Source organism: Erpetoichthys calabaricus, chromosome 4 (genome assembly GCF_900747795.2).
Source record: "Erpetoichthys calabaricus chromosome 4, fErpCal1.3, whole genome shotgun sequence".
Taxonomy (NCBI): Eukaryota; Metazoa; Chordata; class Cladistia; order Polypteriformes; family Polypteridae; genus Erpetoichthys; species Erpetoichthys calabaricus.
The window spans coordinates 234,696,296-234,717,993 of NC_041397.2; the positions used below are offsets into that span (position 1 = coordinate 234,696,296).

The following is a 21,698-nucleotide window of genomic DNA, read 5'->3' on the forward strand; positions in this document are numbered from 1 at the left end:
GAAAATTTGTCACGCTTTTACTCTGCAGGGCTCGATGTTCTTGGCCGGAGCCCACATTAATTGTCCACTTGTTTGACAACTAGCAACATCTTTCAAAAAGTATTTGAACCATGAACTTGTACAAGGTGTAGTAGGAAAAGCTGATTATCTGCAAGCAAAGCAGAATACAAGGACTCCTAAATAATATGTACTTAATGAATGTTTGCATTAATGGGAATACTACGTGATTATTATGAATTTAAAGTGGTTAAGAATAAGATTTTTTAGATAAGTGTTTTTATATGCCTTCTGATATTTAGTGTGAGATAATAAATTACCTTTAAGGACCAATGATTTATGTAATCTGGAGTTATTCAGAATCTAATCTAATATAGCATAAAAATATCTATTAGAGATTATTTTAAGTGACTGTCACTGCATAGGCATTCCACCATTGCTAGTTAGGGCCAGTCCAGTTTAGATATTCTAGGTCAGGGGTAGGCAATGTCGGTCCTGGTGAGCCGCAGTGGCTACAGGTTTTCATTCCAACCCAATTGCTTAATTAGAAACCAATCATTGCCAATCTCAGACCTTATTTAATTTTATGGCTTGTTAGTTGTGCAATGTAAGGCTCTTATATCGTAGATTTTTTTCCTTTCCAAGGATATCATCCAAATGATTTGAAGCCTAAAACAGATCATTTTCAGTCTGTCACATTTTTCTATTAAGTGTTTTATTAAATCAAACAGTGCATGATGAACACACACAGATGTAATTGGAAAAAAGCTAGCTGGAGAACTGCTGGCTGCTTTGTCTTTTACATCTTATTGCTAATAAGGAGCAATTAAAACACTGAATGCAGCAGTTTAAGATTGAAATAAGCAATTAAGGTTGGAGAACCTTAACAAGCGAGACCACTAAAATGAAGCATTAAAATGTCACTTAAGCAATATGTGCTTCATCAGCAATAATTGAGTTCTCGTTAAGGAACTGGGTTGGAACAAAAACCTGCACATACTGTGGCACTCCAGGACCGATGTTGCCTACCCCTGTTCTAGGTTATTGATGGTAATATTATAACAAATACTGTAGAGCTTACCATTTAGGTACATTTATTAATTGAGAAGAATAATATTAAATTTATGGGATCGTACACATAACCAGTATTTTGGGAATAAGGGACACTTACTGTAGGTCAGAACATCCATAACCTTTAGAATAGGATGATACAGTTTAGGCTGGCATGTTGATGGCGATACAGGTCAAATGATAAATATTTGGCTTGTTGAGTATATGTATTATAAAAATTAGTGAAATGTAGTAATAATTTGGCCCATAGGAGATGGAGTGTCTTATACATGTGGTGGTGAATGTGTGGTCTGTGAAGTAAAAGCTCAGATAAAAGCTTGAAAATCTCTACTGGTGACAGAAGATTTGAACCATTAATGAGAAGCTTGGGTATAATCCTTGAAATTTGAATGTGACCTCAGAGATGACCCAGTGACTTGCATTTTGGAAAGTAGTGCTGACATCTTCTGAAGGGAGGATTGACACCTACTATCCACAAAATAGCTGCATTAATGTGATAAAGGTGGTTCAAGATCGAGACCACAGCTGGGTGTAAATTTGGGCAACTTTATGAATGAAAGTGTTAGGATGTGAGCATGGTGAAGTGTATAAGGACTTTATCTCTGATCATTATTGTGCACAGCAATGGCAACATAAAATTGGGAACTTTTGAGTTGTTCAAGATAAATGTTTATGCTGTGTCGCCAGCAACAGTATTATTAACAGGTTTGATTGTAGATGATCACAAAGAACTATATAGGTATATTAAATAGTTATTTCACCATATTTAGGAATTGGGACAATCCTGACATTATGTGTAAACCCATCTTAGAAACAAAAGGTAAAACCAGTAAACTTAGTACTGGCTTCATTTGAACCTAGGAGCATGGAGACCTATGGTTGTCGAAGCAGGAATTACTCTCTTGATTGCATCATTGTGTCCTTGAATGGTATTTTGCTGCTTATTGCCAGTTTTCTAATTAATTGTTACCAGAGTTGCTGTCAAACATGTGTACATCCATGTTCTTGAACCATGGACATCTTCAGCTACAGATTTTGATTCTCTACTTGATGACAATGTGGATAATGAAATACTAAACCAAAAGTGCTGGTAACTGCTCCCCAGGGAGGTGACCCTCTACGGTGCGGAAAGTACCTGGGTTGAAGAAAAAATTTTATTTCAATGGAAGAATATTTCTCCAAGCAAAGGAAAAGCAATTATTATGGACAATTGTTTTATTATTTTAAGTCTTATGTATGTATTATTTTCTTGTAACCATCATGGTTTATGTTATACTCCCATGTTATTCAATTTCATCTGTACTCATGATTGATTATGCATATTATTGACTGTTAGGATAGGGCCAGGAAGTCTTTTACTCCTCTCCGTTGATTGATGGGGGGAGATGTTTGGCTCCTGTGCCAAAGGAGCCAAAGGAGAGGTACGGGTGTTGAAGATTGAGAAGAACTGTAAGAAGGCCCAGTCGAAGATTTGAACCAACATCCCCTACTTTTCTTTTGGAATTTCAGGTTAGGTGGTGAGGCTTGAAATCCCTCAAAGGGAGGAATATGGAAGATAAAAAATTTTATACATTAGCAGAAATAGCCATAAAAGTAATTAACAGCTTCTGAAGCATTAGATTTAGCATAAATTAGAATGTCAAGCAAATAAGATATGTCAAGCAAATAGTTCAATAAAAAACATTAGTCATTTTGCATTATTTTTAAGCTTGAAGCAGAATTACCAATTTGGGAAAGGAAGGACAAAATAGAAATAAAATGACGTACAGAAACTATCAAAAACAGAAGACGGAGAAAAAAATGGACACCTGTGTTCAAGGTTAGGAAGCAAGGAACATAACAAGGAAGAAAAAAATGGTTCTGGTAGGCACGTGAGAAGCCAGCTGGAACAGTGAGTCAGCAGAAACAGCAAAGACACTGTTACAACGAGGTCAAGATGATGTAATGTATGGAAAGTAAAATTTGTGTATTCATTATTAACATAAATAAATATAGAGAAATATATAAGCATTAACCTTATATTAGGATATTAATGCAAGTCAGGCCTGCCAAGCAAATGATTAAATAAAAACACATGCCATATTTCTTTTTAATTAAAGCTTAGCTTTAAGCTACCAAGTATGAACAAGCTTGCAAGCCAAGGAAAGGGAAGTGATAAGACCAAGCCCAAATATGGAAGAAGGGAACTTCTGCCCGACCGAGGACCAATCAAAAATAAGCAAAACAGAAACTAAAAATGAACAATAGACAAGTAAAAGTACCAGAGGCCAGATACAGGGGAGTCAGGAGATAATAATGGTTCCCATGAGAACTCGAAGTACAGGCTGGGGAGGTGCAGAGGGGAGTCAGAGAAAAGAGCAAGGAATGAGGTTGGAATGATAAGAAATTACTATATAAGTTTTGAGTCCGGAATTGTTCAGGGCTCAGCTCAATTTGGCTGTATTGGGTTGAGTCCGTGCTATTTTTATTGTTATTTTATTGCAATGAGACTATAGACTCTGTTTGCCTATCCTGAGTCTCCTAATAGCCTTCATTTCAGGTGAAAAGCCTTGTGGTGATAATTTTTCGCTACGACAACATGTACTCAATAACAATTAAAAGTGTACATTATAGATTGTCTTACTTTTTACAGACCTTTATCAAAGAACTTGGTACTTTATGTGCAGCATTCAGTTTACATGTACAACATGTCCCTTTATAAAATATTTTGTTATGCTAAATAAATCATTTAAAAACAATTCAAGGTAAGTACTCTTAAGAGGGCTGAATCAAAATGAAAAAAAACACTAGCGGCCTCAGGTAGCATAGGTCTTAACATCTGTATGTCTTAAGTTTGTTCAAAAACTTAAAATACAACATTAGAGTTTGGTTAGTGGTAGGAACTGGTGACAGCTACTTAAGTAAAAGGAATGAATGAAAACCTGTAGCAATGCAATTTCCCCAGCACAAAAACTAAAAGAATCCCTGATCTAAGTCACATTACTTTTTTTCTTTACATATCTTCACCTTCAAAAATTAAAATAACAAATCTTTGTATAACGTTTTGAGAAATAAACTTTTGTAAAGCACTTGCGCTTTTCCCATCCATCTTCAACAGACAATTCAGCCTAGTCAGGTCGACAGGAAGTTAAATGTATAGGGCAGCAAAATGTTCAGTGTTGGAAGCAGCTCTGTAAGGAGGCCAGTTGTTGAAAAATGAATTAAAGTAATTTTCTCAAATACATTTGCTCAATTTCAGAGTATAAATTGGACTTAATGGGCAGGCACTCTATCCAGGGTTGTTGTGCCTAGTGTCAGAAGGATAGGCTCCTTCTCCTGGTGGTAAGACTGAAAAAATTACAAAGACGTGAGAATGACATACAGAGTCCACATAGACAACAAACAAGTGTGGGTTTCAAACTCACGGTGCTGGATCTGGCAGATAACAATGCTAGTCATTGTACTACCATGACACTCTACTTATTCACAGTTGGCTAAACAACCATATAAATATTTACATGCAATACACTTTTACTGTGAGACTTGGTGCGAATTTTCTACAATCAAACACTTGTCTCAGTCTTAACTTGGTTTTGGAATTCATGGGTATCCCATCCAGGGATGATTCCTTACTTACACCTAACACTGTCAGATTTCACTCCAGCTCCACCTGACCATAAAATAATATACATCACATCTTTCTTAAGAAGGTTTAGATAAGTCCAGTGGTATTTACTGATTGCCTAATTTAATGAAACAACAGAACGATGGTGTTGTGGAATATGCAAATACGTGAATGATCAATGCATATAATCTGAATATGTAAATACCAGACACATACTAAAATGAGGCGCACCGTTTCCGAGGAGCCGTTGCGTTTTCTGTGAGCCCTAAAGGCCTGCCGCGTGAATCAGGCCGCCGTGTTTCTCGCAGCCGCGCTAAGTCTCCCTCTAGCGGCCGTTTGGCCTCACCCCACACCGCTGCTTTGTCCTAATGTAGCTGCGGCGCCAAAGCAGCAGGCCTACGCGGGAAGGCTTAAACAACAAACGAGGCAAGTAAAAGCGGCAGCCGCGCCCCCACCAACGCACACAGCCGCGCGACACAAGGCAGTGAATGGACGGGTAAGTGCGCGGTGGCTCGCCACCTTTTTTCCCCTTTCGCATTCTAAGGTTACAGCATGTATTTGATTCACGGATATTTTATTACAAGTCGAGGAGCTACACACGACATGCGTTCAGAGTAGCATTTTAGATCGGAGGAGGGGTCGCAGTCCGTAGAGCAGCCACGGCTTACTCTGGTTAAAGCCGTCCCTTCTGTAGAAGGCCAACCCACAATTCAGCAAACTAAGCGACACTGTCACCGAGTGCTTTGTGACTGCTGACGGCGGGTTTACTGCACTGCTTGGCCGTTGTCTGATCGTCTTTCTGCGGCTTTGGCTTCACTTAGGATGCCAGGCTGTGGAGGGAGCACCCGTTCTGCTTGAATACCGAATTATACCCTGAGAACAGAGTCCTACTCCGTCCGGGTGCCCCAGACTCTTTGTTTTAGGAGCTCTTACTGTGCCTGAATCCACCGATACCCAGTGAAGGGAACCCAGCTCACCCCGGGTACTCGGGATATCCCGTAGAGGGACGCCTTCTGTGCCCAGATGGCTGTGGGCGGTCTCGCACTGTGTCTGGGTGCCTCAGGTGATCAGTGCACGGTCTCCCACTGTGTCTGGGTGCCTCAGGTGATCTGTGGATGGTCTCCCACTTTCTAGGTGCCCCTGATAGTCTGTGGACAGTCTCCCACTATGTCTGGTTGCCCCTGATGATCTGTGGACAGTCTCCCACTGTGTCTGGGTGCCTCTGGTGATCTGTGGATGGTCTCCCACTGTCTGGGTGCCCCTGATAGTTTGTGGACAGTCTCCCATTATGTCTGGGTGCTTCTGATGGTCTGTGGAAGGGCTTCAGTTGTGCCCAGGTTCCATTTTGGTCTGTGGAGGGTCTTAGATTTTACTTTGGTGCTGCCTGCTTGTTTGTAGAGAAGCTCCTGAATTATCATCTGGAACAGTTGTTGGTGAGACCATCAAGGGACACTTCCCCTGTGTGTGGATCCCAATTCCCCAGTGTAGTGACTGAGACATTGTAATGTAAAAACTGGTGCCATCTTTTGGATGAGGCATTAAAGTCCTGACTGCTTGTGGTTATGAAAGATCCCTGGGCATCTTTCTAAAAGAGTAAACAATGAGAAGTCAAGAAAAATGACAGCTTTTATTTGCTAGCTAAAAAGATTACAATATGCAAGCTTTTGAGGCAGCTCGGCCTCTTTCTTGGGGCAAGATGGCTAACATAGTACAACACTCTACTACTATAGTTAAGAGAAAACTAAATTGCCCATCATGACCAGGCTGTTCTGTAATTCCCCCTTGTCCTTTATTAGCTAACTATCTTCCTCATCCCTTCACCACCTAATATCTAATGTGACATGAGCATACTGGAGTAAAAATGGCTGCTGTATATAAATTGGTGGTGGTGGTTGAAGTGGTTCCTCACTGTCTATGTAAAGCACTATATCAGTATAAGTAATATTACTATCCTAGGTGTCCCACTGACAGATTCAAATTCAAGTGAAATGAAATTTGTTGAGCTGGTAAACTTTTATTCATATTTGCAAAGCAGAACTGAAAATAAATAACACAAACAAGATTTATAAAGTAAATGGTATTTACAGTAAAGTAAATATACATGTTTTGTTCAGTTGTTACTTTATATTTTGTTGCAGTAGTTAAAGAACTACCCAACTGATGGAACCATTTCTGTGGTTCTGGTGTCGCCAATATGTTTCGAGTGTGGTACTGGACAAGCAGTATTACACAATCTTAGTTCTCCCCCAGCAGAACTTTGATCTGGGCCTCTGGACTGAGCTAAGGGAAGTCTGGGGGTTTCGTTGGTGTGTCTAGGGAGGAAAAAGTCAGTGACTCTCATGTATTTTATGACGTTCAGTGCAGTGTTGTTGTCACCTCCTCAGCATCACTGTGGCAGTTGGGGTGACCAGTTCACATGCAATTAGATGGATAAAGATGCTTCATGCTTTTGTTTCATATATTTAATAAAATACACCACAGAAATGTCATAAAGAAGGTAATGCTAGGTTGATCAGTTAGGAGACTATAGTATGCAGTAAAGATTTGAAACTGTCAATTTATGATTTTTCAACAGGGCTTTTTTGTGTACTCAACACTTTGTTGAAATTGCAGTTAATAAACATATATTAGATAGTTTTCCTGCACTACCTTGTTGGCAACAGAGGGATTCTCCTTTAAGGGTTTAGTGACAGCCTTTATTATTATTAATAATATAATAATTTAAAATCTTGTTGCTACATGAAATGTTTCGAGTAATTAACTCTTTGCTAGGAACTACTGTAACAACTGAATTAAAAATTAATTTTTAAACTTGAAATTTTCAATGGTGAGTGATTTTATTTTTTACGAGAATCAATTCACTCCTTTACTAACAATTTTTAAAATTGTTACTGATTGCATCCAGTATTTAAACTGACAGTGAGGTGACTAATTTTTATCATGGCAAAGAGCATTGTTCTGTTTTGCTCATTGTATTAGATAGGATTTAAATGTGAAATAAATCTGCTTAGTTTACAGGAATAAATGACTCATAACTGTTATAGAATATCTGTTGCCATGATGGACCTCTTGTAGCAAAGAATCAAATTATACAATCTAAAGTACAATTGATCAGTCCTTATTGTCCTTGTTCAAGTGGTCTGTGTTCCCCGTCCAATAGCCTAGTTTCCAAGACAGAGCTGGTTGCAGTTGTTTAACAGAAAATACTGTAGACATCAGTATGTAAACTATGGTATGTTTTTAGATAGATAAAAACATTTTCTTCCCTTTTTCATTCATTCATTCCAGAAGTTTAGTATGCGTTGAGCTCAATATCAGAACTGTTCTCAGAGGGTGTGTTCAGACCTGCTGCTGCCTGACTAATTCTTATTTGTTGTTCAACCTAATAAGTACAGGAAAACTGTGGGAACTTAGGGAATAAGGCCATGAATTGCACCTAAGTCCCAGGGGCTGTAAGGAAGTAGCATTAACTGTTGAACTACTGTTGAAAGTCAAGTAGCCTTAAACAACTGAAAACCAGAGAGGATGTGTAACATGCATTCACTTCACCACTGTTTTTATAGTAATTCTGAAAAACATGTTAAAAAAAAGTAAAAGGCATGCAAGTGCATGTTGTCATGCAGAGTATTTTGACAGCCATAGTGTCTGGGTTTGAGTTCTGACCCAGACATTAATCTGCAGTGTTCCAAGCCATCCATCCTTCAGACATGAGGTAGCCTGCAGTGCTAAGGGGTTCTATTTACAAGCCCGATGGCATAAAGGAGAAAACCGTCTTACAACCTTGTTGTTCTAGCTGCTACGCTCTTGTAGTGTTTTCTTGATGGTAACAGTATCAACAGTTCATGTTGTGGGTGGGTTGTGTCTTTAGTAATGTTATGGACCCTCCTGAGAAATCTGGTGTTATAGATGTCTTCTAGTGCAAGGAGCGTTGTTCCAATGATATTTTGCGCTGATTTTTCTAACCACTGCAGAGCCTTGTGGTTCAATGCTGTACTGTTCCCAAACCAGACTGTGATGGAGTAGATGAGGGTATTGTCAATCGTGCATCTGTGGAAGTTGCTGAGGATAGTGCTTGGCATTCCAAACTTTCTAAGCCTTCTCAGAAAGTTCTAATGCTGCCCGGCTTTCCCCACCAGGTCTGTGATGTTATAGATCCAAGCGAGATCCTCAGAGATGTTAATGCCAAGAAATTGTAGTTGTGGCCACTGTCTTCACCTCGGTCTCTTCAATGTACAGAGCAGGTGCTGTCCTCTCTTCTTCCGTTTGTCAGTAATTTATCTCCTTTGTTTTACTGGTGTTAAGAAAGAGATTCCTGTCCTGATGCCACTTCACAAGGCTGGCCACATACATCCTGACTTGTCACCCCCAGAAATCGGTCCAATGACAGTGGTATCGTCCAAAAATGTAATAATGCTGACATTATGATGGGAGGTGAAAGTCATGAGTGAAGAGCATGTACAGCATGGGACTCAAAACACATTCTTATGGGGTTCCTGTATTTATGGGTATTGTTTTGGAAATGTTGTTCCCCAGCCTGATTGACTGTGGTTGACCTGTTAAAAAGTCCAGAACCCCGTTGCAGAGAGTAGGTGGCACACCTAGAGGAACTTGTTGGTGAGCTTAGCTGGTATCACAGTATTAAAAGTCGAGCTATAATCAATAAACGGCAATCAGGCATAGCAATCTTTATTCTCTAGATATGTAACAACTGTATGCAATGTTGTGCTGTGTCCCCTGTCAACCTTTTTAGTCTATATGTTTTATCTGTTTGAACATGTGTCGACATATATCAAGATTTAATCTTCATTTTACCAGAATCTGAAGATAAAGGTGATACAATTGGGGAAAATAAAACAATGAACATTTGATTTTTTCATTCATTGATTCAATAGAAAAATTAACATATATACCTTTTCTGTCTGTGGAAAATGCAAGTACACCCTTCACTCTAATAACTGGTATTGCTCTCTTTGGCAGAAACAACCTCAAGTAGGCATTTCCTAGAACTGTCTAGCAGTGTCTGACATAAATTGCAAGAATTTTTTTTCCCCTCTCCTCCATGCTGAATTCTTTCAGCTATGCAGTGTTTGAGAGGTGTCTTTTGTGCAAACCCCATTTCAAATCCCTCCACTCCATCTTAAGGGGATTAAGATCAAAGCTTTGACTTGGCCATTCCAAAACTCTCCATTCATTCCTTTCTATCCTTTTCAGCCATTCCTTGGTGGATTTACTGGTATGTTTAGAGTTATTTTCATGTTGCAAGGCACACTTTCGGATAAGCTTCAACCTTCTAGCCTCAAATTGTCCTCGAGCACCCTCTGGTAAAATGAAGTGTTCATTGTAGATTCTATGATGGTGTGCTGCCCAGGCCACCATGCTTTACAGGTGGCAACAGGTTCTTCTGGTCAAATGCAAATTATCTTTGGCTCCTCTGCCCACTCTCATTGTTCTAGAAGTCCTGGTCTTTGTGTTCATGGCCAAACTTTAGTCATACCTTGATGTTCTTTCTGGACAGCAAATAGGTGTGCCACGAGGAAACAATCACTTGGATCTAATTTGTGCAGCCTCTTTGCAATAGATTCATCCACTTTGACATTAACAGTGGCAAGAGCTATCTGTAGGTTCCATGATGAAATTCTGGGGTTCTTAGGAATTTCCTTCTGCATGTTACATTCTGCACTTAGGCTAAATTTGCTGGGGTGGCCTGGTCTGAACAACTTGGCAGTTATTTGCAGTCTTCTCCACTTGCATGTGATCTTCTGGACAGTGGAATGGCAGTTTCCAATTGTATGGAGATCTTTTTAAATTCATTCCTAGTCACTTAGCATCTACACCCTTTTTTCTGAACCCCTCTGAGTGCTGTTTCAATCTAGGCATGGTGATAATAGACATTTCAATGGCAAAGAGGAAACCAACCTAAATATCTGAAGTTTAAATAAGACCAAGTTCCTCGAATATCCTTCCTAATAGTGGATGGATGGAAAATGATCTAAATGTTTTGAACCTGATCTTTTGCGCCTGATGCTCCCGATTCTAATTTTAGGTATTTGAGGTAGTTATAAATATAGGGGCATACATACTTTTTCCACGTGTGAAATTTGCATTTCTGTTTATTTAAATTATACAGTGGACTACAAAATATTAATTTCCAATTATTTTTGTTACACAATCTTTATCTGTAGATACTATTTAAATGAAGATCCCATTTTGATATGTCTACCTATGGTAAAAAAGAAAAAAAACTTTTATGTAGCATACTTACTTTTCATACCTCTAATCAGAATTAGGCATTTTTTTAAGGACCCAATATAAATCATATACATTGGTGTGCAAAAGTATTCAATCCCCTTGAAAATCATCATAGTTTTATGTATGACAAAAAGTTTATACACATATTTATCCATTCAATATTTTTAATGTGAACTCTTATGCTGTAATTATACTTTTCCAAAGTCAAAATAAATAATTTTTCTGTACATATTTAACTGAAGGAGATCAACTCAAAATTAGTGTTTGTATGAGTATTTAAACCTTTGTGCTTTGGAAGCCCCATGTCCCCATGAAAGTCATCATAATTTTCTGTGTGGCAAAAGATTTGTATGCCACAGTATAATTTTATAATTAGATTTTGTGTTTCAATATACTTTCGTGCAGGAAAAAGACAGGTAGTATACTAAGGGAGATGGTAATGCAGAAAGGTGATAATAAATATTTTTAAATAAGAACACTCTATGTGTTTTAAAATACACTACCTGTCTTGTGGTAGTAGCTGGTGAAGAAAGTGTTTCAGTAGTATTTGATTAGCTAAATCAGCATTCACCAAACATTCCCCTAATGGTTCTGGAGTGAGGTAGGTAGGTGGCAAGTGTCTTTCAAAAACATTGACAATTGACATGAAGGCAATATATTAACATTTTTCAAATGAGGCAAAAGTTCAGAAAGAACGTCATCTTTATTATTATTTCACGGTCCTATGAAATGATAAAAACAATCCTATATAATTGCATTTATATATCGCTCTTCTAGCTACTCAAAGCACTTTACATAGATTGTGGGAAGCCACTTCAACCACCACCATTGTGTAGCAGTCATAATAGTGCCAATATGACCCATTCATTACCTGTTAGGTGGTGATGAGGTGAGAGAGAGTTCATCAGTTTGAGACCTGTATGATTGGAGGTCTAAAAAGACCAGGCTGAGGTGGGTAATTTAGCAAGGATATTGGGGAACACCCTACTCTTTTCGAAAGATACCAAGGGTTCTTTTATGACCACAGTGAGAACCACAGTTTTATGTCTCATCTGAAGGATGGCACCAATTTTTCAGCATCGTGTCCCAGTCACTGCACTGGGGCATTGGGATCCTCATAGCCACACACACATTGTCCATCCATTTTCTGTATTTACTTGCCTATTTTTACAACCTTGGAGACATGGCCTATCTTGGCTTCATGGGAAAAGGTAAAAGTCTGCCCTGAATGAGGCTCCAGTTCATCGGCGCACCCAACCCATTTATGCATGGAGTAATAACATTTGTCAGTTAACCTAAAAAGCATGTATATATGGGATGAAGACTAGAGAACTCATACAAAAGCTCAGACATGGGTAAAATGTATAAGTTCCCCACATATTTTCACTCCCAAGATTCAGACCCAAAATACTTGAGCTGTGAGGCAGCACTGCTAACCACTGTAAACTGAATAAAAATTAAAATTCTTTTGCCTATGGATATCATATTGTTAAAGATATATAAAATGTAACCAATATCACACATAATTGTAAACTAATGCTGATATTTAAAATATGGATCAATTTTTTCTGCATAGTGAGAGAATGGTAGCACCTGAACAGACCAAAAGATCCCCCAGTTGTGATTCTTTGCATTCTGGTTCTGGCCAACCCTTGTTACCATGGAAACCACAAGACAATATAAATGGTCTTCTCCCCATACTTTGGTCTTATTTTAGATGTGGAAAGCGTTTAATTAGTTACCAAATACTGGTACTTTGATGCAGAAATGAATTAATACCCTAGGGCTTTTTATGAAATGGCACAGTAAAATGATCCAAAGACTTTCAGGCATAGAGGCAATATGAAGGAACTAGGTAAACTAGACCGTAATATATTTTTGAGACACTGTAACTAAGCATGAGTTTGGCCTCTTACAACTCACCCCGCTGATTCTGACAAAATCACTGTTTTGGCTTTAACAGTTTTTTTACAGGTAACACAGTCATGGAACAGATTGTGGAGGGGTTTCTGCATCCTGAGCAGACCAGGTATGCTATTTTGATTTACAACATAACAGCTCGTGTGTGTGTGTGTGTGAGAGAGAGAGAGAGAGTGTGAGAGTGAGAGAGTGAGAATATGCATACTATGTAATACAGCTCTTTTCACTAATTTAATGTGCACATATTAAAAAGCCATACTACATATACTTAAAAGAATCATATTTTAGTAGACTATACTTTGAGGTATGTAGTCACAATACCCCCTTGTACTGTCAGCCAGCATCTGTCTTAATTAGGAATATACAGTATTTCAGGTAGTGTGCATCTACCAGAATGCTGAGTTATTAATAGAGTGCAGATGCACAGAAAAATAATAGTTCGGTAGAGTGTGTGTAATAAAAAACAAAGAAATGTCTACACTTAGGTTGCAAGTTGTAAATTAGGCTGAAATTAGCCCCTAGATGTTCACCACCGTGGTATAATTTTTGGCTTTCAAATCAGCATTTTTTTCATGCTAGAAATCTGATATTTATTGATTCCCTGTTTAGATTTTTGTTGTGGAGATGTACACTCACTGGCCACTTTATTAGATACACCTTGCTAGAATTGAGTTGAGCCCCCTTTTTCCTTCAGAGCTTCTGGAATTCTTTGTGATATAGATTCAACAAGGTGCTAGAAACATTCCTCAGGGTTTTTGGTCCTTATTGACATGATAGCATCACACAGTTGATGCAAATTTGTCAGCTGCACATCCATCTTGTGAATCTCCTGTTCCACTGCATCCCAAAGGTGCTCGATTGGAATGAGATCTGGTGACTGTTGAGACCATTTGAGTACAGTGAACTCATTCTCATGTTCAAGAAACCAGTTTGAGATGATCTTAGCTTTGTGGTATGGCACGTTATCCTACTTTAAGTAGCCATCAGAAGATGGGACACTGCAATCATAAAGGAAAGAGCATGGTCAGCAACAATATTCAGATAGGCTGTGGCAATTGGTACTAAGGGGCCCAAAGTGTGCCAAGTATATATCCCCCACACCATTGCATCACAACCACCAGCCTGAACTGTTGATACAAGGCAGGATTGATCCATGCTTTCATGTCATTGATGCCAAATTCTGACCCTACCATCCAAATGTTGCAGCAGAAATCGAGGGTCATCAGACCAGACGTTTTTCCAATCTTCTGTTGTCCAGTTATGGTGAGCCTGTGTGAATTGTAGCCACAGTTGCCTGTTCTTCGCTGACATAAGTCGTACCCAGTGTGTCCTTTTGCTGTAGCCCATCTGCTTCAAGGTTTGACATGTTGTGTGTTCAGAGGTGCTCTTCTGCATACCTCAGTTGTAACAAGTGGTTATTTGAGTTACAGTTGCAATTCCATCAGCTTGAACCACTCTGGCCATTCTCCTTGACCCCTGGCATCAACAAGGCATTTTATACCAGAAAACTGCTGCTCACTGGATATTTTCCCTTTTTAGGACCATTCTCTGAAAACCCAAGAGATGGTTGTGTGTGAAAATCCCTGTAGATAAGCACTTTCTGAAATATTCAGTTGAACCTGTCTGGTACCAACAACCTTCTGATGCTTGATTTGATCTTTAGGTCATCTTGACAATGTCTTCATGCCTAAATGCATTGAATTACTGCAATTTGATTGGCTGACTATATTTGCATTATCAATATGACTGGCTGGTTAGATATTTGCATTAACAAGCAGTTGAACAGATGTACCTAGTAAAGTGGCTGGAGAATGCAGATGCAAAGAACTGAAAGAAAAAAGTGATTTTGGTATGTAATTGTCTTTTCATGTCCCTTTCCATGTATGAAATATTTGGAATATTCTTTTTATGTTTTAGAGTCACTGGATGCGAAGCTGAACTGCAAGAGCTTATGCGCCAGATTGACATTATGGTTAATCAGAAGAAAGCAGAATGGGAGAGACAAACCCAGACCCTTGAAGCTCGACTGGAGGCACGAGAAAAGGAATTGATTAGCACACGCTTCTCTCTTGATGCCAAAAACCATGAGGTAAGCCTTGTAGCTTGAGATGGAGCTTTTATATATAAAATATATAAAGGTGTGTTCCTTTCATGTGGGAAATTACAGCCTTCACATTTTCTGTAACTCTGTGTTGGCCATTGCAATTTACTATGCTGTGGGGTGCTGGTCTAGTAACATCACTTCAAGAGAGGCTTACCAAATCAACAAGCTATTTAAAAGTGCAAGCTCAGTTATAGGACGCAATCTGAACCTCTGGATGTAGTAGCAAAGAAGAGAATTAAAACAAAACTGAGTGCCATTATGAACAATGTTGCACATCCTCGCTCTGACACACTAACACTGATTACTTTCAGCCAATGAATTATTCAGTAGAAATGGGTCAGCATACACTACTGGAGCTCCGTTACACCAACAGCAATACATCTGCATAATGCCTGACTGTGACAGACAAATCAGAACTTTTCTTTCTTTTTAGTTTTCTTGCTTTATAGTCATTCTGGTGTGTGCTTGGCCCAGAGTGTGTGTTTATTCATTTCTTTATTTACAGAGCTACTGTTAAAAGCCAGCTTTCCCCTGGGGTTCAAATAAAGATCTCTCCATCTATCCATCCATGAAAATGTGACATAACATCACCGATGCTGTCACATATTACTTAGCAAAAGACTTGCTGCCCTTGTATGTGGGCAGCAAAGAGGTTTCTGAAACTAACCAACAAGATATAAGTTGCTTTTGTTTAGTTAATTCTCACAAACTGCAATCCCTGAAATGTACAGAAAATACAAAGGTGAAGTTGAATCTGACATAGTAAGACCACAATAGTGTTCATCAACTATAGACCTGTGGTCAAGTAGGGCAACTGATCTTTACATCAGCGTAAAAATGCGCTACATAAGTGATGAATTGGAGCTGAAAAGACACTGCTTGCACACCTTGTATGTCCCAGTGGATCATATAGGTGAAATTATTGCTCTAGGCTTAAACAAAATCTAGCTTAATTTTTTTATTTTTTTATTTTATTGTACAGCATTTTGTGACTTCTTGTCTGCGAAAGGTGCTTTTATAAATAAACTTACTTACAAATAATAAATATAGTACAAACCTTTAAAAAATCACAAATCTATCAAATGATCAGAAGATGTTTATCAAGAAGATAGAAAGATAACATGCTTAACACATTTGCAATAAAAAACAAATTTTTCTGTTAAGCTAACAAGCCCATTATTTACTATGCAGCAATTTCAAATATTTCATCTAACTTTTTCTGATTGAAAAAGTAAGCTACTGAACTTAACACAAACTCATTTACCACCCAAACTCGGAAAAGCAGTGCTCATTTTAACGAAAGGAGAAAATAAAAAAGCTTGAAATCATTGAAGTAGCTTTTCTTGTCTGTATAATTACACAGGATGACTCCTACTATTCCTTTTCCTCAGTTTATTACTCCACTATCTTTAATGTGAAGGCTAATATTCTGCACTTCTCTCCCTCTCTAGTAAAGTATGCACTTACTGCTCTCAGTTTACAGGAAGTTAGTAACAAGAACATTTGAGCTCATTAACTCCCATGATACCTTGTGTAAAGGAGTGCTGTAACTAAATAACCGTAAAGCTTGGAAAAGCAGATGCCGAAAAGTTTTATGATCAGCAATTTACTGATCACAGATTTTAGAGTTTTGTTGTGAAAATCGGCCACTTTAGATCAGATGGCTGATTGTTCAGAGCGTCCCTACAATACAAAGCAAGAAAAATCCATCACTTGAACTTGGAGCAACAACAGTAACAACTCCATGCAGCAAAGACTTGGTATCATAAAACTGTTTCAATGTGCCAAGATAAATTAGAATTCTAAAATAGTGCGTAAACAGCCTGCTTCTTCTGTGTTGTGTTTGTCTGTTTTGCATCCTGTTTTTTTATGTCAATGTATATACAGTTATTACATTTCTATACTCCTCGTGTTTGTCAATAAACTGTGTGTATTCTGTTTCGTAAAACAAGAGTGCTTTAGTTACCTTGATAAAAGTACAGAGAAAATTTAGAGAAATAAAGTAGGAGCCTTACCAGGTTATTTAATTGATCACTGGCATTGCTACAGGTAAAACTGATAATTAGTTAATAATAGAGTTAAAAATCTTTCCCTTTCCTACATTATTTTATATATTCAGTAGACAAACTTATTTTTTCAGAGTTTAATCTTATCCAAGTATTCAAATATATAGTATGTTTGTTGTAATAAGTTGATTATATTAAATACCTGCCCCTTCCTAATTTTTCCTCGTATTATTACAAATTTTTCAGCTCTACAATGAAAATCTAATTTTTTTTAATGTGTGTTAATTATAGAATGAACAAAACACCAACTGGCACTGTGCGAAAAAGTCATTGTCCCTTTCATGGTTGTTCTAACTTTAGCTGCCATGAGTGCAACCAAGCTCTTTTATAATTCATTATAAGGCTTTTACTTTGCTGTGAAGGAATTTTACTCTAGCATTCTTTGCAGAACTGCTTTATTTCAGAAGCATCATTTGGATTTAAAGAAGCACTGTTCATTTCAAGTCCTGCCAAATTATCTCTGTTTTGTTTATGGCAGGAATTTGAGCAGGCCAGCCTAGGACATTTTGTTTCCTTTTAGCCATTTTAATCAGGATTTTCTTTTGTATCTTGGATCATTGTCTTGCTGCATGACCCGAACATGCTTCAGCACAAAGATGGAAGACCAGACATGTTCCTTAACAATATTCTGATACAGAGAAGAATTAGTGGTCTTTCTGCTATGGTTAATTGTCCAGGTCCAGAGGAAGCAAACCATCTTTACCTCATCATACTACTACAACTATGACTTTAAAACTGATGTTCTTACTTTGGATATTTTATTAGCTTAACAGCATGCATCCCATGACTCATGTCATCCGAAAAGCTCCTCTATTATCTCATCTGTTTATAAAATATTTTCCAAAATGGACTGGGGAATCACACTAGGTTCTTCTTGGTTAGAAATGGTTTCTGCCTTATCCAGTTTTTGCCCAGGGCCAGTCTTATTAAAGAGTCATGAACACTGAGTTTTGTTGAGCCAAGAAAATCACAGTTATTTGAACTATTAAACGAAAATTGAATCCAAATTCTTTTGTTTTTATTTCAGCCTTCTCAGTTTCCAATATTTAAAAAAGAACAAATAAAAACACATTGTAAATGTTGTGGATCTAGTTACTGTATTTTCCTACTTATATTTTAGAGTTTTTGTCCTGTTTGTTTAATAGTTTATAATAAATAAAACTCATAAATACATTTTGCATATACAGTAATCCCTCCTTCATCGCGGGGGTTGCGTTCCAGAGCCACCCGCGAAATAAGAAAATCCGTGAAGTAGAAACCATATGTTTATATGGTTATTTTTATATTGTCATGCTTGGGTCACAGATTTGCGCAGAAACACAGGAGGTTGTAGAGAGACAGGAACGTTATTCAAACACTGCAAACAAACATTTGTCTCTTTTTCAAAAGTTTAAACTGTGCTCCATGACAAGACAGAGATGACAGTTCTGTCTCACAATTAAAAGAATGCAAACATATCTTCCTCTTCAAAGGAGTGTGCGTCAGGATCAGAGACTGTCATAAAGACAGAGAAAGCAAACAAATCAATAGGGCTGTTTGACTTTTAAGTATGCGAAGCACCGTGGCACAAAGCTGTTGAAGGCGGCAGCTCACACCCCCTCCGTCAGGAGCAGGGAGAGAGAGAGAGAGAGACAGACAGAGAAAAACAAACATGCAAAAATCAATACGTGCCCTTCGAGCTTTTAAGTATGCGAAGCACCGTGCAGCATGTCGCTTCACTAAGCAGCTGCACAGAAGGTAGCAACGTGAAGATAATCTTTCAGCATTTTTAGACGAGCGTCCGTATCGTCTAGGTGTGCGAACAGCCCCCCTGCTCACACACCCTACGTCAGGATCAGAGAAAGCGCAAGAGAGAGAAAGAGAAAAGTAAGTTGGGTAGCTTCTCAGCCATCTGCCAATAGCGTCCCTTGTATGAAATCAACTGGGCAAACCAACTGAGGAAGCATGTACCAGAAATTAAAAGACCCATTGTCCTCAGAAATCCGCGAACCAGCAAAAAATCCGCGATATATATTTAAATATGCTTACATATAAAATCCGCGATAGAGTGAAGCCGCGAAAGGCAAAGCGCGATATAGCGAGGGATCACTGTACTTCAAAAGTAATTTGTCTAAATAAATTTTCTTTAGAAAATACAAAAGAATATTTTAAGTAATATTTAAGTGTGACAATCATTTGATTCAAAGCTGTGTAACAGGATTTCAGCTGTAAAGGCTGTGTATGTATATATAGTACAAACACACAGTGGAGTATTGCTTCTTGATGTGATCATTAATGATAATGCTTCGTGTTCGTTAACCATAGAATCTTTGCTTTGCTATCGTTGACTTGATACATTATATTAAACAACAATTATAAGACTATATGGTAGTCCTCTACAAATTTCTTATGAAGTTGTAAAATATTAAAAGATGTTAATTGCAATAGTCTTCATGTTCTTAAATGTAAAGCATAGACATTATGTGGTCACAAAGACTGTGTGTTATTTTAAGTGGCAATATTCGGCACATTTTTTTTTCTGGTCTTTTTTCTAGTAAGCTAATTCTTCTGTACAGTTACATTTGAACATTAAAAATAAAGCATTAACAAGCCGCCAGATCTGCACTTTTTAATCTGGTTAATTAAAAGACTATTTTCTTAGTTTTGATATCTTTAATCCAAGAAAGATGATGTTTAATGCAAAATAATGACACAATTTTAGTGTGGTGTTTTCTGTGAATTCTAGCTGTAGTATATTTTGTATGTAGGATCCTTGTTTTTTCTCTGCATAGTCACTTTTTGAACCTAACTGATTAGCTTCTTGAAACCATCTTGCTAGCAACACTGCCATACTGGAAAAATTATTATATCATTTACTTGCACCAGATCAGCTTCCCTTGTTTGAATATTACAACAGTCAACTTTTTTCATACTTTTTGATTATTTTACTTATTTACATGCTGTTTCCTCTGCCATCTCAAATATGTGTGTTAGGTTATTAACTGAAAATTGGCTTGGTGTAAAGTAGTGTGATGTGTGCATGAGTATGCCCTAAGATATCTAGATTTTCTAGATTGGGAGGTGTTTATGCCAAAAGAAACATATAGTTTAGGCCCAGAAATACAGTAGGTTATAATTAATTCAGAAGTATTTGCAGTTACAGATGTTGTAGGAAGACCAGAGTCATATTTATATCATTGCAAATGATCTGTGGCTACTTGGTATTACTGTTTTCTGCTGGTATCATTCCTCTTTAATCTGACATATCCAATTTATTTTTAAGTGGCACTCAGGCAGGAATTTTGTCAAACTGCCTATTTCATTTGAAGTCCAGTAGGAATCCAGTACTCCTCATTCAGAGGCCTTATTTCCTAATTGGTATTTGGGAGTTTGCTAAGAATTGGAATTCTAGAAAGTTAGGATTTCACAGATGCTACTTTCTATTGATTATGAATAAAAGATCCTAGAGCTTCAGTGCTGTTGTTCCTTCTCATAATTTTAGTTCCTCTTTATACCTTTAGCCAGATTATACCAATAAACAATCTCCCTTTAATTCTTTTTTTTTTTTTGTAACTTCTTGCACAGTTGCTCTATCTTCCTAATTTTTTCTTTCAATATGCGTCCTTAATTTATCAAAGGATCAAGATCATCCTTATTGAGAATTTCCAATATGTTATTAATGTTGCCTTCTGTGGGGCAATTCTCTTTTTCATGTTTGTGAAAATCTCTGAACTTTTTATGAAATGGTGACATGTTCTATATCTGAGTTGTGCTGTTACAGATGACATACTTGAAAGCTGATAGACCGTAGTGATGACATGCAACCTCTCCTTTTTAAGGGTGGCTTTGCATCCTTGTGGAAATTTAGGCTAGTAGTTAGGGGAAAGATAGGTGTTTCTCACAATATATTGTTGCAATCTTGGTATGTCCCATAAGCTAGGGTGTACAGAACATATATTAGGAAAAATGTATCTAAAATGCTTTTGAAAAGGTTTTCTTAAGTGGCCTCTGAACCCAAGATATACTTTCCACTTTATACCACTATGAGTCTTTGAAATGCAGCTATAAATGACTGTTTACTGCCTGGTACTTAAGCTTTCAGGACATTTTATGGACTCAAAGCATTGTAGATTACAACTAAAGAAAACTAAACTGCTGGTGAAATGGACAAGCAGAAAGTTGTCAGATGTCCATAAGAGATCTTGTTGGTATTGACAAATGTGATAATGTCAAGAGCCTATTGCTTCTTCTTCATATACATAGGTTTTCTCCTGGCCTCTCTGGTTTCCTCACCCAATCCAAAGACATACGGGTGAAGCTCATTTGTGCAGAATGAGTAAGTAAGTGAGTGATAAACATTGTGGAGATGATAATAGGGTTTGAAATGATCCCATGGTGTGCTGTGATACTGAACAAAATATATATATATATATACTGATATATATGAGTTGTGTACACGGAATGATTAAAATACTGCAGAATAGATCACTGTTTGTATTGTGATACTGTATGTTCTTATCTTGCTTAATTTTTAAGGATAAACATTTATCCATCTTTTCGGTTTCTTTAGAAGTTACTAAAGCAGTTTGATTTCCTTTTACATTTTCCATTATTCCAGGAAGTGGAGCAAAATTTCCTTCCCTGGTCAATAACCTTACTGAGACCTGTACATATTTGTCCAAGACTTTTATGCCTCCTGTCTGTCAAT

At 37.7% G+C, this 21,698-nt stretch overlaps 1 protein-coding gene across 4 annotated transcripts in view; it reads left to right on the forward strand.

The window, feature by feature from the left end:
* Positions 1–4,798: 4,798 nt before the first annotated feature.
* The window catches only part of cep63 (centrosomal protein 63), a 52,556-nt gene continuing 35,656 nt past the window's right edge, over positions 4,799–21,698 (forward strand). For 2 of the 4 annotated variants that reach the window (XM_028800429.2, XM_028800431.2), the window contains exons 1-3: positions 4,802–5,168; positions 12,885–12,950; positions 14,759–14,930. In XM_028800429.2, coding sequence (XP_028656262.1) covers positions 5,161–5,168; positions 12,885–12,950; positions 14,759–14,930 — 246 coding nt within the window. In that variant the 5' untranslated portion in view covers positions 4,802–5,160. Of the gene's footprint in view, positions 5,169–12,884; positions 12,951–14,758; positions 14,931–21,698 lie in introns of all 4 variants that reach the window. The other 2 variants (XM_028800432.2, XM_028800428.2) reach the window with 2 other exon arrangements.